At 34.1% G+C, this 14,100-nt stretch overlaps 1 protein-coding gene across 1 annotated transcript; it reads right to left on the bottom strand.

Annotated features, from left to right (window-relative positions):
• Positions 1 to 339: 339 nt before the first annotated feature.
• Positions 340 to 6,316, bottom strand: LOC108482835 (AT-hook motif nuclear-localized protein 22-like). Its single transcript, XM_053031265.1, has 2 exons — positions 6,203 to 6,316; positions 340 to 1,597 (listed from the first exon to the last, which is right to left on the bottom strand). The coding sequence occupies exon 2, from the start codon at positions 1,568 to 1,570 to the stop codon at positions 701 to 703; it is 870 nt and encodes a 289-aa protein (XP_052887225.1). The 5' UTR covers positions 1,571 to 1,597; positions 6,203 to 6,316; the 3' UTR covers positions 340 to 700.
• Positions 6,317 to 14,100: the final 7,784 nt, after the last annotated feature.

The raw sequence follows: 14,100 nt of genomic DNA, 5'->3' as shown, positions 1-14,100 counted from the left end.
ATCAATACTTTACAATGCAAAAAAGACAGCAAAACTCTAAGCCCATAACCTCCCATCACCTTGCTTTCTTCAAGCCATGATTTGCCTTCTTCTTCCCCGACGACCTCTTCAATCTTCCACTACATTAACTCAACCAGCCTTATATTTTCATATTTTATCCAAATACACTCATATAATTAATGCTATAATAACAATACCAATAATCATAGTCAATATATATATTAACTAGAACTTCACCCCCATAAAACTGATAAAATTTTATAACTAGTGTTTTCTTTAAGCATTTGGATCGTGTAAGAGAATCTGAAACTTGGAAGTACTATGCCAAAGAAAACCTAATAAAAAAAAGTTGTCCTTTTTTTATTTTTATTTATTGTACAAAGAACAATTCTCTGACAAGTTTAAAGGTAATGGAGAGAGAAACTGAGAAACGACTGCCATCTTCTGTTTCGGTGCTTCTTCATCGTTAAGATACTAGAATCAGAAGAACAATTGAGAACGGCTATTCTCATACAAATAAAAAAAACTAATGAAAAGGGAAAACAAGAAACTCCACCAGGAAGAAACCCATGAGATTGTACATCCTTGTTCAAATCAAAGCCCGATGAATATATGATCGAGACTTATAATTAAAACTTGAATATTATCTTATGGAAGAAGATGAATGGAAGGGAAAAGAACCCGAAACTTTGTGCTTATGTTAATAAGGGGGACGACCTGTGCCCCAGTAAGCCTCAGCTGGCAATTGGACTGAATTTAGAAGATTTGGTGGCAATCCTTGAACAAAGGATCCGTTGGGATCCTGCAATAGTTGCTGTTGCTGTTGACCAACCATGCTTCTTGGTGACCCTACGGATCCGCTTTCAGGAGTCAGCTCCACTGGCTGTTCCTCTTCCTCCAAGGGAAGCCTTTCATACGCTGCATTACCGAAAGAAGCCACCATAATAACCACCGGACCTGAAGCAGCAAGTGAACCCACCACGGTTCCTCCGACTACTTGACCTTGAGCGCCGGCTAAATATATTGTCAAACATGATGCGGCCGATGGTGCTGGAGGAGGTAAAAACGACCCAGAAAGTGATAAAATTTCGAATCTTCCATGTAAAGTGACGACGGCACCGGGAGCTCCTGGTTGCCTTAAGGTTACATTTAATACCGTTCCGTTCCCACTCAAAATGCAAACACCTCTTTGTCTTCGCCTAGCAAAAGTCGAAACAGTCTCCATAACATCAGAGCCGTTGGCAATCTCCATAACATGGGATCGGAGGGCATTTGCACTATCACGGGTTATTATGATGGGTGGCTTAGGCTTGTTCTTGGAACCCGCAGGTCTGCCTCGTGGTTTTCTTGTGATTTCACCTTCATTTATGGCTACTTTTTTGCTTTCACTCGTGTCGTTTGTGGTGGTTGCTGCTGCTTCTTGTTGATCTCGTTTCTTGCCACGGTTGGGCTCGTCTTCTGAGTTATATTGTTGGCGGTGATTCAAGAATTGATGGTGCGGATTTAGATGAAGCTCTCTTGTGAGGAAAGGAGGAGGAACAGGGCGGCCATGAGCTGTGACTGGGTCCATTTCTTTTCTTCCCTTCAAAGTTCAAACCTAATCAACAAACAGCAAACATATACAAACAAACCAACTGAGTTTCGATGGACAAAGATAAAAGAAAGATGATAGGAATCCTATTATTCTGGCTTTTTTTAAAATTTTGGTGGATTGAATACGATCTTGCACAGGGAAGGGCTATGAAGCATCTCCCACCAGATTTTCAGCTGAAAATAGCTGAATCAAGCCATCTTTCTTGATTTCTTCAATCGGCAGAGATAGTTTGTTTTTCTTAGGCAGTTTTGGAAGTGATAACCCCTTTGTCGTAGAAAGATAAGTTATCGGTCAAGGGTTTGGGAGGAAATGAGGAAGAGAAGGATGAGGGTGGAATGGTTTGGGGGAAGAAGTGGTTTATGGGTTTGGGTTTGGGGGGATTCTTTTGATTATTGCTTTATTTTTTGGGGGGTATAGTGATGTTGGGTTAGGGTTAGGTCTAGGCATCGGATGGATGATGATGATGGCCTTGTGTTTTTAGCTTTGGTAAGACAGCGTGCGCATCGCCATGGGCGGTGTGTGGGGCCTCTCCCACCCACAACGGCAGGGGCCCAATCAAACACCTCTCTTTATCTCTCTAAAATGTTCCTTTTATCTTGTGGGAATTAAAAGCCTGCACTATAAAGATCATGATTTACAAGCTCAAAGCCTTTGCTTTTTTATAATCTTCCCGTCTATTGTTTCTTTTCTTAAACTACTGCTACCACCAGACAGTACTAAAAATTATGTCTCCAGCTCTCCAAAAAGTTGCGTACTTTCTGCGTACTTGAAACAAGTCCCATGATAATGACACACACACACACACACACACTAAGTTAGCCTTTACAGGTAAGCCTCACAAATAGTTATGCCCATTAGTCACATCTGTACCCTCAAATCCAAATTAATTAATCTTCAAACAGTTGTGAATAACTTTAATTATTGTAAGCGGGCATATAAACTTGTGTTACAAAATCATAAATTACATTAGATTATTACATAATCACGATTTGGATGAATATATATTTATATAATAAATTTATAAAATGTTAATATAAAAGTTAATGTGATTTTGGTTGAAACGATGAAATTGAAATGATGGATATTTATTTAAGTTTATATTTTATCATTTTTATTTATATGCTTTACATATATTATCTATTTAGATTTATCAAAATATAAAAAACATAAATACCTTTAAAATAATATTTTTATTTTATAAAATAATGGGGTTTCTAGTAATTTCTTAAGCGAGTTAGAACTCAGTTCATTGGTGTCTGATTGCCTCCAAATGTGCGAACGTTTGGAGTAAAAAATGTGCAAATAAAATATATATATATATAATTAAAGTGCAGTATCTGAAAGCGAACATGTCAAATTGTAATATAGTTTTGTGTTACAACGGAACACGTATAAGTATTTTGATGATCATACCCAAGGGAGGTTAAATTAAATCTAAAAATATTTTCTATAGTGGCAGGTCTAAACAGTAGTCACTAAAAATTACATTATGATAAATAAAATAAAAAATTGAAGTCATAAAATAAAAACAAAACTACTAAAACGAAGTTGACAAAAGAAAACTTTCAAACAACAAGCAGAAGATTAACTCTCCTCAATGATTGCAATTAACTCCAGAATTCTGGTTTTATTAGTAAATTAGTTATTAACTAACCAGTATTACCTCTTGCCATCTACTAATTAATTAATCGACCAATACTCACTTATCTCTCAATTTCACTTTCTTGACCTGGATAAATGACGATTCACTCGGTAAACTTATCTCTTGACCTTGTTTAACCTAGATTACTTCCTAGGATTGTCAACCCCAGGGTTTAAGCACACATACCAATTAATTCATATAAAAAACCCTCATTCTTCCGTTAATTACTCTCACATCCGCTCGTTAATCTCCCTAAAGGACTTAGCCAGTTATCGATTCAATAATTATCTTCATTAAAGTTGAACTAATCATGCAAGAACACAAATTAAATTAATTAAAAGAATGAAAGATAGAAATTCGTTCATTTTAGACTCTTGTTGTGCTTGTGTCTGCGAAATCCTTTAACAATTGTCAAGATATCATCATTTATAAAAGGAATGTAAAAGAAAATTATGAAAATACTAAATAATGGATACTTGAACTCAAATCAAATCCAAGTTAAAGAATAAGAAAATAAACTTGTTTTTTAAAAGAAAATAAAACTAAATTAAAATCCTAAATCTACTAAACTAACACCTTAAAACGGCTTGGCAAAAGCTCACTAAGCTTAACCTATGCTTAACTATATATAGGCAAAGTTAGCAGCCTAATTTAGGTCAAATACAAGCCTTAATCACACTAAATATGAGTTGTACGGACAGAAACACCCTTACTAAATTTTTGTCCTCCGTTAGACCTGTGTTAGGACACAGGCTTATGCCTGCTACGACATACATCTTCAAATGTAAATTTTGGAATTGGCTCGATTCTGTTGCGACCCCAAAAGATTATGCTGCGACTCAACTATCGTTCCTAGTGCTTTTGGGCATAAAATTAGGTATCATGTACACTTAATGAAAGCATTCAAACTACCTTAAGGCCGGTATTGGCCCAATGGGTCAACTAACTCGAAATATTGCATAAAAACGCTTATTTTGCAATAATTTAAATCTAATCTATAAAATAAAAAATGTAATAAAAGATACTAAAATGTTTAGAAAACAAGCTCATTAAGAGCTGAAAAGTACTTAAATTGCCACTACAATTTTTGGCAAGTTAATGACACCAACTCAGTCAAGGTAAAAGTACCAAAGAAGTTCCTATACTTAGGGGTTGATTGCATTTTAACCCCTCTAATGAAAAAATTGGGAAAATTAGCCCTTATACATTTTGAAACATGCAAATTAGCTATTCTGTTAAATTTTATTTGTTAAATAAAGACATGGAACGTTAAGCCATACTGAAAATTATTTTTTATGGGTCAACTATAAAAATGGTCACATAACTATGCCTTTCATTCTATTTTGGTCACTCAAATCTTTAACGCTAACACAATTACAGCCAATTCGAGATTATGAGTGGGGTAATATTTTTCATATGGCTTGAGTTGACAAGACGTATATGCTATCACCTTCCCACTTTGCATGAGTTCACAACCAAGGCCATTAAGTGAGGCATCCATATACACTATATACTCGATCCCAGGCACAGGTTATGATAAGGTAAGTGCTTCAGTTAAAATAGTCTTTAATCTATCAAAACTTCTTTTACAGGCTTTAAACTATACAAATTTCTCATCTTTTTGGAAAAGTTGAGTCATAGGTGCATCCATCATTGAAAAACCCTTCACAAATATTCTATAATACCCCGCCAATCCCAAAAAGTTGCGTACTTCTGTGACATTATTTGGCAGTTTCCACTTCACTACAACTTCGAATTTATCATAACCCACCTTGATTCCACCCATGGAGATAACATGGCTTAGAAAATTTATTTCTTTCAGCCAAAATTCACACTTGCTAAATTTGGCGTACAGTCAATTCTTGCCTCAAGTATCTAATACCACCCGCAAATGATCTGTGTGCTCAAATTCGCTTCTTGAGTATACCAGTATGTCATCAATAAACACTACTACAAGCTTGTCTAAGTAAGGTTGAAATACCCAATTCATCAAATCCATGAATACCGCTAGCGCATTAGTTAATCCAAATGGCATCACCAAAAATTCATAATGTCCATAACGAGTCTGAAAACCAGTCTTATGTATATCGTCACCTTTTATCTTCACTTGATAATAGCCAAGGCAAAGATCGATGTTAAAGAACACCATTGCACCACCTAATTAATCAAGTTCTGGGTAGAGGGTATTTATTTTTAATGGTCGGCTTATTCAATTGGTAATAACCTATACATAATCGTCATTCTTCTTCACAAAAAAATTGGCACACCGCATGGTGAGACACTTGGGCAGATAAATTCTCTTTCTAAAAGTTCTTGCAATTGAGCCTTCAACTCTTTCAATTCTAGAGGATCCATTCAATATGGAGTAGATAAGATAGGAGCAGTCCGTGAAGCAATCTTAATAGGAAACTCCACCTCATGATCCGGTGGCACCCCCGAAAGTTCATCTAGAAAGACATCAGAAAATTGACTTACAGTCAACACTTGCCCCAAATCCTTACGTACCACTATACTATTCATTATATACGCTAAATAAGCATTCCCCATTTGTAAAACAAGCTTTCTTACCAAGGCTGTCGAGACCAATTTACACTTCATGCCTTACTTTACTTTAAAGATCAATACTAATTCGTTAGAATCCGTTAATAGCTGCACCTCTCTAACATGACAATCCAAGACTGTGATGTGCCTAGTTAACCAATCCAACGCCCAAGATTGCATCGAATTCATGAAATTTTAACAACATTAAATCAATCGCAAGAAAAAAATTTAAAACTTCAGTAGGCAGCTCCTAACCACTTTATCCACAACTGTACTTTGACCAAGAGGATTTGTAACTAATATCTTCATTTCTATGAACTCAACATTTAAAATTCCTTCATTGATTAACCTATGACAAATTTATGAATGCATTGACCCAGAATAAATCAAAGCATGAATATTAATGTGAAATAAAGAGAAGTTACCTGTAATAACATCTGGGGCTTCACGTGTTCCTTAGCGCACATCCCATATGCGCGGGCTATGGCTTTAGATCCCAATCTGCCAATAGTCCTTTTCGTGTTTTCTATTGTGGCGCCTAATCTCACGATAGCTCTAAATCTCACCAATTGTCTTACATCCCAATTCACCCGTGCAAATTGTACTGTGCCTTTAATTTCTCATTTTGGAATTTCTCTAATCATATGGCCTTATTCTCCATATCCAAAACAGACACCTGTCACCTTCTAGCATATACCTGCATGAGTCTTCCCATATTGTCTACAAAGAAGGCGAATCAATCTTCTAGAACCCTCTATGCTTGCCACTGATATGGTCTGACGTGTCTCACAATTTTATCTGAATTTATCATGTTAGTGACTTCGTGTTGGACTTGAAGAAAAACCCCCATCATCCCTGGTCCTCTTGAATCCGAAAATCTCCATCAAACCCAATAATCCCTTCATTCCTCTCTCGATCTCAGAATTTGTCCTTCTCCTTTATCATAAATTCTATTTTTTACCCTTTTGCTAACAGAGTGGCTAGATCTCTTATTTTGAATGCTGCTACAATTAGGATCTCTTCATTAAGTCCCTATTCAAAACTTGCACACAACTCTTCCTCATTAATATCAGCTTACGGGCATACTTAGTCTGATGAATTCCTTTTCATACTCGAGAACAGCCAGTCTACCCTACATCAAGTTTAAAAATTCCCTTTTTATCTGCTTAATAAAAAGTCGATTTACATACTTCTCTCAAAATTTTTGCAAAAACAATTCTCATCTGACTTACTCTTGAGGCGTAATGCTCATTATTGTTCACCTCCACTAGAAGGCTTTATCTTCCAACAAGAAAATTGCATACCTCAAGATATCAGGCAAAGTGCATTGTAATTCTTCAGTAACTCGTACACTGTTGACAGCTAGTTCTCTACAGCTACTGAATCATCTTTCTTTCCTCTCTTCAATTCCTTAGCGCCAATTTTTCTTATCTCTTTCACATGATCATCTTATGCCACATGAGAAACTTGAATATGAGAGGGAACTGGTGGTTCTACTGGCTTTTCTAAAGTTGTGTGGGTGGTGGTGGAGCATCTCTACAAATATGTCAAACCATGCTTCCAAGGCTTCAAACAATGCGTTCTTTGCTTCAGTCCCTATCGCTCCTCTACTCTCAGTAGGCACTGGCCCACTAGGTCGGAAGTGATGAATATTACTTTTAATCTCCTTATCCACTAAATTTCTTATATCTTCAGACATCAAGAATAATAAGGGCTAGATAACAAAATTTAATTTAGTAACAATTTAATGGACTAAGCCAAATTAATGTAACATTTGTATCGGGGCTCTCCTTTTCAAATATTTATTCGAGAATCAACTAAATCGAAACGTGTTTTCAATTAACATCATAAGCGAAAGTAATTTAAATATTAATCAACAATTCAATAGGGTTTTACTATGAAAATATAATATATGCAACAACCTTCTAATAATATTAATCTTTTTATAATAATCTGTTCATCTAGCTTTATGAGTCTAAATACAATTTGAAACAGATTTGAATAATTTTCAGACAAGTACAAAACAGAAATTTAAACTACACTTTTCCCCGATATTTACGCATGTTACAAAAATAGGGGTAAGATGCTCAAACATGACTTTGAAGATTTTGGCTTAGCTCCCTTTTTTCCTCGAATAATAGTTTGGAAATACTTGAAATAAGGAAGAGAAACATGGTAAGTTCATGAGGAACTTAATGAGTTCTAAAAGAAATTACCTCAATTAAGAATTCACCTCAGATCTCACTTAGACAAAACTTGTGCACTCATATTCCATAGCTTATGTTCAAGCTTGAACATCATAGAGGTGCAGTACAAAATGCATGAGAAGTTATCTGGTGTAAGATCATGTAACATATAGTCTTTTCATATAGAGTTGTTACATATAACATTAGTATAAAACCCATCGAATGGAGAGAGTCATTTTAGATTAATTTGGCAGAAATCATACGGATTGCTGGATGCGAACTCTTATATACGGATTCATACATGCGAAATCATAGAAGAAGATTCATATATATGGCAGACTCATACATGTAGATCATAGAAGATGATACATAGGTATGGCAAACTTATATATGCGGATTCATAGAAGATAACTCATAGATATGTCGAACTCATACATGTAAATTCACAAAAGGAACTTCATAGATAAAGTAGATTCAAACATGCGGATTCAAAGAAGATGATTCATAGATATGGCAAACTCATACATACAAATTTACAGAAGGAACTTCATAGATAAAGCAAATTCAAACATACGAATTCATAGAAGATGATTCATAGATATGACAAACTCATACATGGAAACTTACAGAAGGAACTTCATAGATAAAGTAGATTCATACATGTAGATTCATAGAAGAAACTTTATAAGCATAGTGGATTCATTCATGTGAATTCATAAAAGAACTTCATAATCATAGCATATTCATACATGTGCTTAAAGATCAAGTCCAGCGAAGTTTCATAACTATTATATTTCATAGCCATGGATTGCTTACAAATATTAAGCTTTAAGCCTTAGACTCTGGAAAGTCTCATACGTAGAACCCTTGTAGGGTTTTCATATACTTGTGCACATATATCTCCATACAATCCAACTGAAACTCAACAAAGCCAAATACTACATATACATTCTCTGTACAATCTGCCCGAACCTCTGTAAAGTTAGATAACATGTGGCACAAAGTACACAATGTGACCTTTTTTCATTTTTTATCTGCCAAAAAATTCCTCCATAATCTGCATATCATACATATTTATAAAAGACATAAAAAGCATTCAACTGATCATTCTATTAATAGCATAACATAGATCATACCAAACAAATCATCTAGTAGATCATTTCAATGATAACTTCTTCATTAATTATTTTAGCAATGAAAGTTTAACAAAACAATAAGTTGAAACGTACAATCAAACATAGATCTGTAAATCATTACTTTGCTTACTTTAATCGTACAACAAACAACCCACAATAATTTAACTCATCATTAACAAAACATGAAGTCAAACAAAACATAATAACATTGTACTAATATGTATATAAAACAACCATAGAGAGTTTGAGTTTAGAAATTCACCAACAAAATACCTAGGGTTTACACAACTTACACTTGTTTAGCCTTCATTTTATCACTCGGGCCTACTTTTTCTTGGTTAGCTAAGCATATCAATCATATAAAAATCAAAACGAAGGTGTATATAGGTAAGAAAACCTTAATTCAAATACATGTAAAAGAGTTATAAATGTTAGCTACAACTTAAATGATCACAGTTCAAAATGAATTATGCTGAAATCCTTAGACTTTCCTTCAAATTTTCTTAAATTAAAAGGTACATAAGAGTTAGAAAGATTACCAGATTGCTAAGTTCTCAAATATTTAAGCTAACATCTTAGATTCTCCCTTAATGCAAATTGCTTCTTAATTTTCTTTCTTGTAGAATGAACTAGAAAAGAATATGAAAGAAAGAAAATGAATACCATAATAAAAGAATCCTCCTTATATATAATCTTTCCACTATTGTTTCCTTTAATCCAAAGTCAGTCAATATTATGCCCTTAATCATAATGTTTCCCACTAATAAGGAACTCCTAATTCTAATGTAATGAAACTAAATTTAAATTCTAACTATTTATTAATCAGCTCACCAGATTGCTCAAAATCACACTAGAACCCACTTAAATAGAAAATTTTCTAATTAAATATTCATAAATTTCATTATACCAAACCTTTAACATTTCCGGGTGAGACAATTGTGTTATAAGATCATGACATGAAATTGAACTAACTTATTTGATGCATTTGCTGAATGTACATAAAAGTGTAAGATGCCAAAGGAATGTCATTTTTATACCAATGTATTTCAATTGCTAAATTGTTGTAATGTCAATATAAGTTAAGTAAATTTCATGTAAACTTACTAAACATTCAAAATGCTTACACGTTGTCTTCCTTTTCCTTGTAGATTGTTGATTTGGTGAATGTGTCGATTAAATCAACTCGAAGACCACACTGTTCTACTCTGATTTTGTAGAATTTTGATTGTTTTAAATCGATTATGTGGCATGTAGATAAGTGTTAACATATGTGTCAAATTTGGATTGATAGTTTATTTTGAACTTGACTAATGTTTGAATTATGGAATGCTAATGTTCATATGTGTATATGTGTATGCCTGCCAATGTAATAAGCTATAAACGTGGCACTTGAATGAAAAATTTTCTTGATTAATTGGTATGATATATATAATGGTATTGAAAGATTAAAGGCATGGTTGATTAGGTTGAATTGGATTAAGTTGAATTGGCATGTTTTATGTCAAATTACGAAATTGTTGCATTGGATGGTTAGGAATGGTTAAATAATATGTTTTAACTTATTTTGGGTTGGTTTTATACAAGTATAGATGTGCAAATAAGCATCAAATGTACCAAGGATTAGGTTGACATGAAATAGGTACCAAATGACTTAATTTTTACCAAAAACAGAGTCAACATCGAGACGAGCAACTCCTGTCATCACAAAGTCGACCGACAGTATGTGACATCTCGATATCAAGAGGCTAGTGACAAACTGTTTGTCGACGTCACAACGTGGAGGAGGTGACGTCACAATGTCAACCTTAAATTTTCAAAACATTATAATTTGATCCTATTTAATGCTCAGTTAAGAATAAAGCTTTCGTAAGTTCGATTAAGACTAAAAATTTATTAAGTATCGTAATATGAATGTGTTCATGAAACGATTGTTTAAATGGTTTATTCATCATTTATTTAACGGTAGTTGCTCCAACAATGGATGTGGCATCCTGTAGCTCGAACCCGACGATCAGGTCGAGTGGGGGTATTACACTCTAAATGAGTTTATAATTAATCGACGAAAAGTTAGAACTTAATTATAAATAATTTGAGCCCTAATCACATATGACCAATCAGTCCCTCTGCTAGTTCGTTGAAACCTGTAATGAATTACATGTTGAAGCAAATGAACAGAAATAGATAGAAATGGCAAAGTTTGAGAAACAGGAAACATCCATAAATGAGTGTGGTTTAATCACTAAATGAAAATGAGCTGAAAATTAATTTATGATTTTTAAATTATTAATTAATTAATTGAAATTCAAAAATTAAATTAAATTAATTGGACATTGTGAATCCGTTGAATGTATAAATATTAAATATATTTTCTCATAGATTCTTTTATGATAGAGTTGTAATGATTTTAACGAATTAGAACCAAGTTGAGAAAATTATTTAATTGAGAAATTAATTTAAATTAATTTATGATGTTTGAAAAATAGAAAAAACATGTATTAGGTTGGATTGAATTATAAAATACTAGGTTAAAAGTCTAGGAAGTACTTATAATTGGACTTGATATAGGAAAGACCCAAAAGCCCCTCATGCTAAATATATGGGACGACAATCCCTAGTATATTTAAGTAGTGCCGCCCTCTTCCCTTCCCAATCCTAATTAGACTAGGATTTTGTTTTGTTATTGGAACAGACTTCTACTAATTCAACAAAGATTTCACTTCTTCTCCCTATAAATGGATGGCACTTGTAGAGCTAAATATACAACTTTGAAATATTGTTATTTTACTCGAAAATAGTGAGAATTTTGCTTCTAAGAATAAATTATATTTTCTGGAATAACAATTCTACTAGTTTTTCTTAAAGAGAGAATTTTGCTTTCTCACTGAAAGTAAAGTACATAATTTTTTATTCCGTGTTTGATTCGAATTCATTCATGTTAGCTTAATCAATCAATAGTAATAGCCAAGAAGGTTGAATTGACCTTTAAAAATTGTGGTAGCAAAGAGAACAAAATGAAACAATAAACACAAAAAATTTAAAGTGGTTTAGCCCCAATTGCCTACTCCACTACCTTAGCTTTCTACCACTAAGGACTTTCCAAATTTACTAATTTGATCAACCTTTGAAGAAAAGGTTTAACCTTACAACTCCCTTAAGATTTTTACCCAAATTTTAAGACTTAAATCCTCTCAAAAGAGTAAACAAATAAGCAAAAAAAGAAACAATGCTTACAAGATTAGAATGTTTACCAATGAGGCACACACAATAAAAAAAATTGAGCTAATGGAATACAATGAGAGCTCACAAGTGTTTGCAAGAAAAAGATGAAGAATTGAAATATAAAAGGTTGATAAAAGAGATTTTTGATCTTTCTTGATAGCTCTTGATCTTTTGTAATCTCTCTTGTTATTGTAGAAGCTGTGAAAGCCGGTATTTATAGCCTCTAATTGATTTCTAACCGTTGTGGTTGGTGAGAAATGAATAGAGCCATTGGAGGTGTAACACCTCAGTCCAAAAATAAAGCCAGGATATATTTGAATCAAAGTCCCTGGGTTACTTAATTTCTTTTTATTATTCCCTATGGCAACTATTTAGTACCAAGTTGTAAAAATTTGGGTTGAAGCGAGCCTTAGAGTAATTAAGGGATACTTTTGTGGCCGATTGGGAAATATTTAGAGAGAAACCAAATGGTTGAGATATAATTACACAATTCCCTAATGAGAAACATAATGATGAGGATTATAAAATTTTACAATGTTTACTAGTTTCTAGAAATCAAGGGGCAATAGGGGTATAAAAGGGAAAGGGGAGAACCAAAGTTGGGGGGTGGACCCTCTCATATTCTTGGCATTACCTTTCTTCCATTTCTTCTCTGGTTTATTTTACAAGCGATAGAAAAAGGAATAAGGGAATAGTCTGCATGTGGGTGGAAACAAACATTTTAGTTTGAGCAATGGAGATTTTGGCAAGCTGCTAATAATGAAGGAGAAGGACTAAGCGGCAATGGAGAAACTAAACAGAAGAAGGTGGTATTGGCTTCCATGAATACTTGTTGGGGAGTTCCTGAACTCAAACTTTCATTTTTTGTCTTGCATGTTCAGTATGGTAATTTGGACTGTGGTTCTTAGAAAATTCTATTGCATGTTCGATTGATGTTAATATATGGCTCTATTGTGACATCTTTACTATATGATGATATGTGTTAGGTGCTGGTATGCATATGCATGTCTTGTTACGAGCATAAGCTTGTGGTACCGATGAGATGTTTACTACGTAAATTGCTAATTATTATGTTGTCTTGTAGAATGATCCATTGGTTGTCATGTGTTTTAGTGATTGTGGTGAAATGTTTGGTATGTTCGGTTTTGTACAAGTAAACAATATGATTAGTTGAATGTGTGAATCTGTTGAATGTTAAACGATTTACATGCAGAGCTTGGGAAGTATGTGTTGTTTGGAGATGAAAAAATAATAGTGCACTTGTTGCCACATGTTATTTGGCTTTGTGGAGGTTCAAATATACTTTACGGAGATATTTGTGTACAAGTATATGATAAACCTATGAGGGTTCTTCTCCAGTATGAGACTCTACAGAGTCTACAGCTTAAAGCCTCATGTATGTATACAAGTCCCATGGCCATGAGCATACGCAATTTATGATAGTCTGCCAGACTTGTCGTCATGTTTCAAGTTATGACAATTTGCTGGACTTTTCCTTATGTTTCAAGTTATGACAACCCGTTGAACTTAACCTATCGTTTCAAGTTATGACATTCCGCTGGACTTGTCCTCACGTTTCAAGTTATGACATTCCGCTGGACTTGTCCTCATGTTTCAAGTTATGGCAGTCCGCTGGACTTATCATCATGCTTCAAGTTATGACAATCCGCTGGACTTGTCCTCATGTTTCAATATACGATGGTCCGTTGCATGTGTCCTCAGGCTTCTATGCTAAGGATATACACTGGACTCCACCATATAAAAAAATCCATAGGACTATCT

This window comes from Gossypium arboreum, chromosome 7 (genome assembly GCF_025698485.1).
Source record: "Gossypium arboreum isolate Shixiya-1 chromosome 7, ASM2569848v2, whole genome shotgun sequence".
NCBI lineage: Eukaryota > Viridiplantae > Streptophyta > Magnoliopsida > Malvales > Malvaceae > Gossypium > Gossypium arboreum.
The sequence above is the reverse complement of the archived record's forward strand: the minus strand, read 5'-3'. Positions and strand labels throughout refer to the sequence as shown.

What these genes read in the sequence shown, in the direction of transcription:
- LOC108482835 (XM_053031265.1), bottom strand. Translation starts at nt 1,570, where the DNA reads ATGGACCCAGTCACAGCTCATGGCCGCCCTGTTCCTCCTCCTTTCCTC.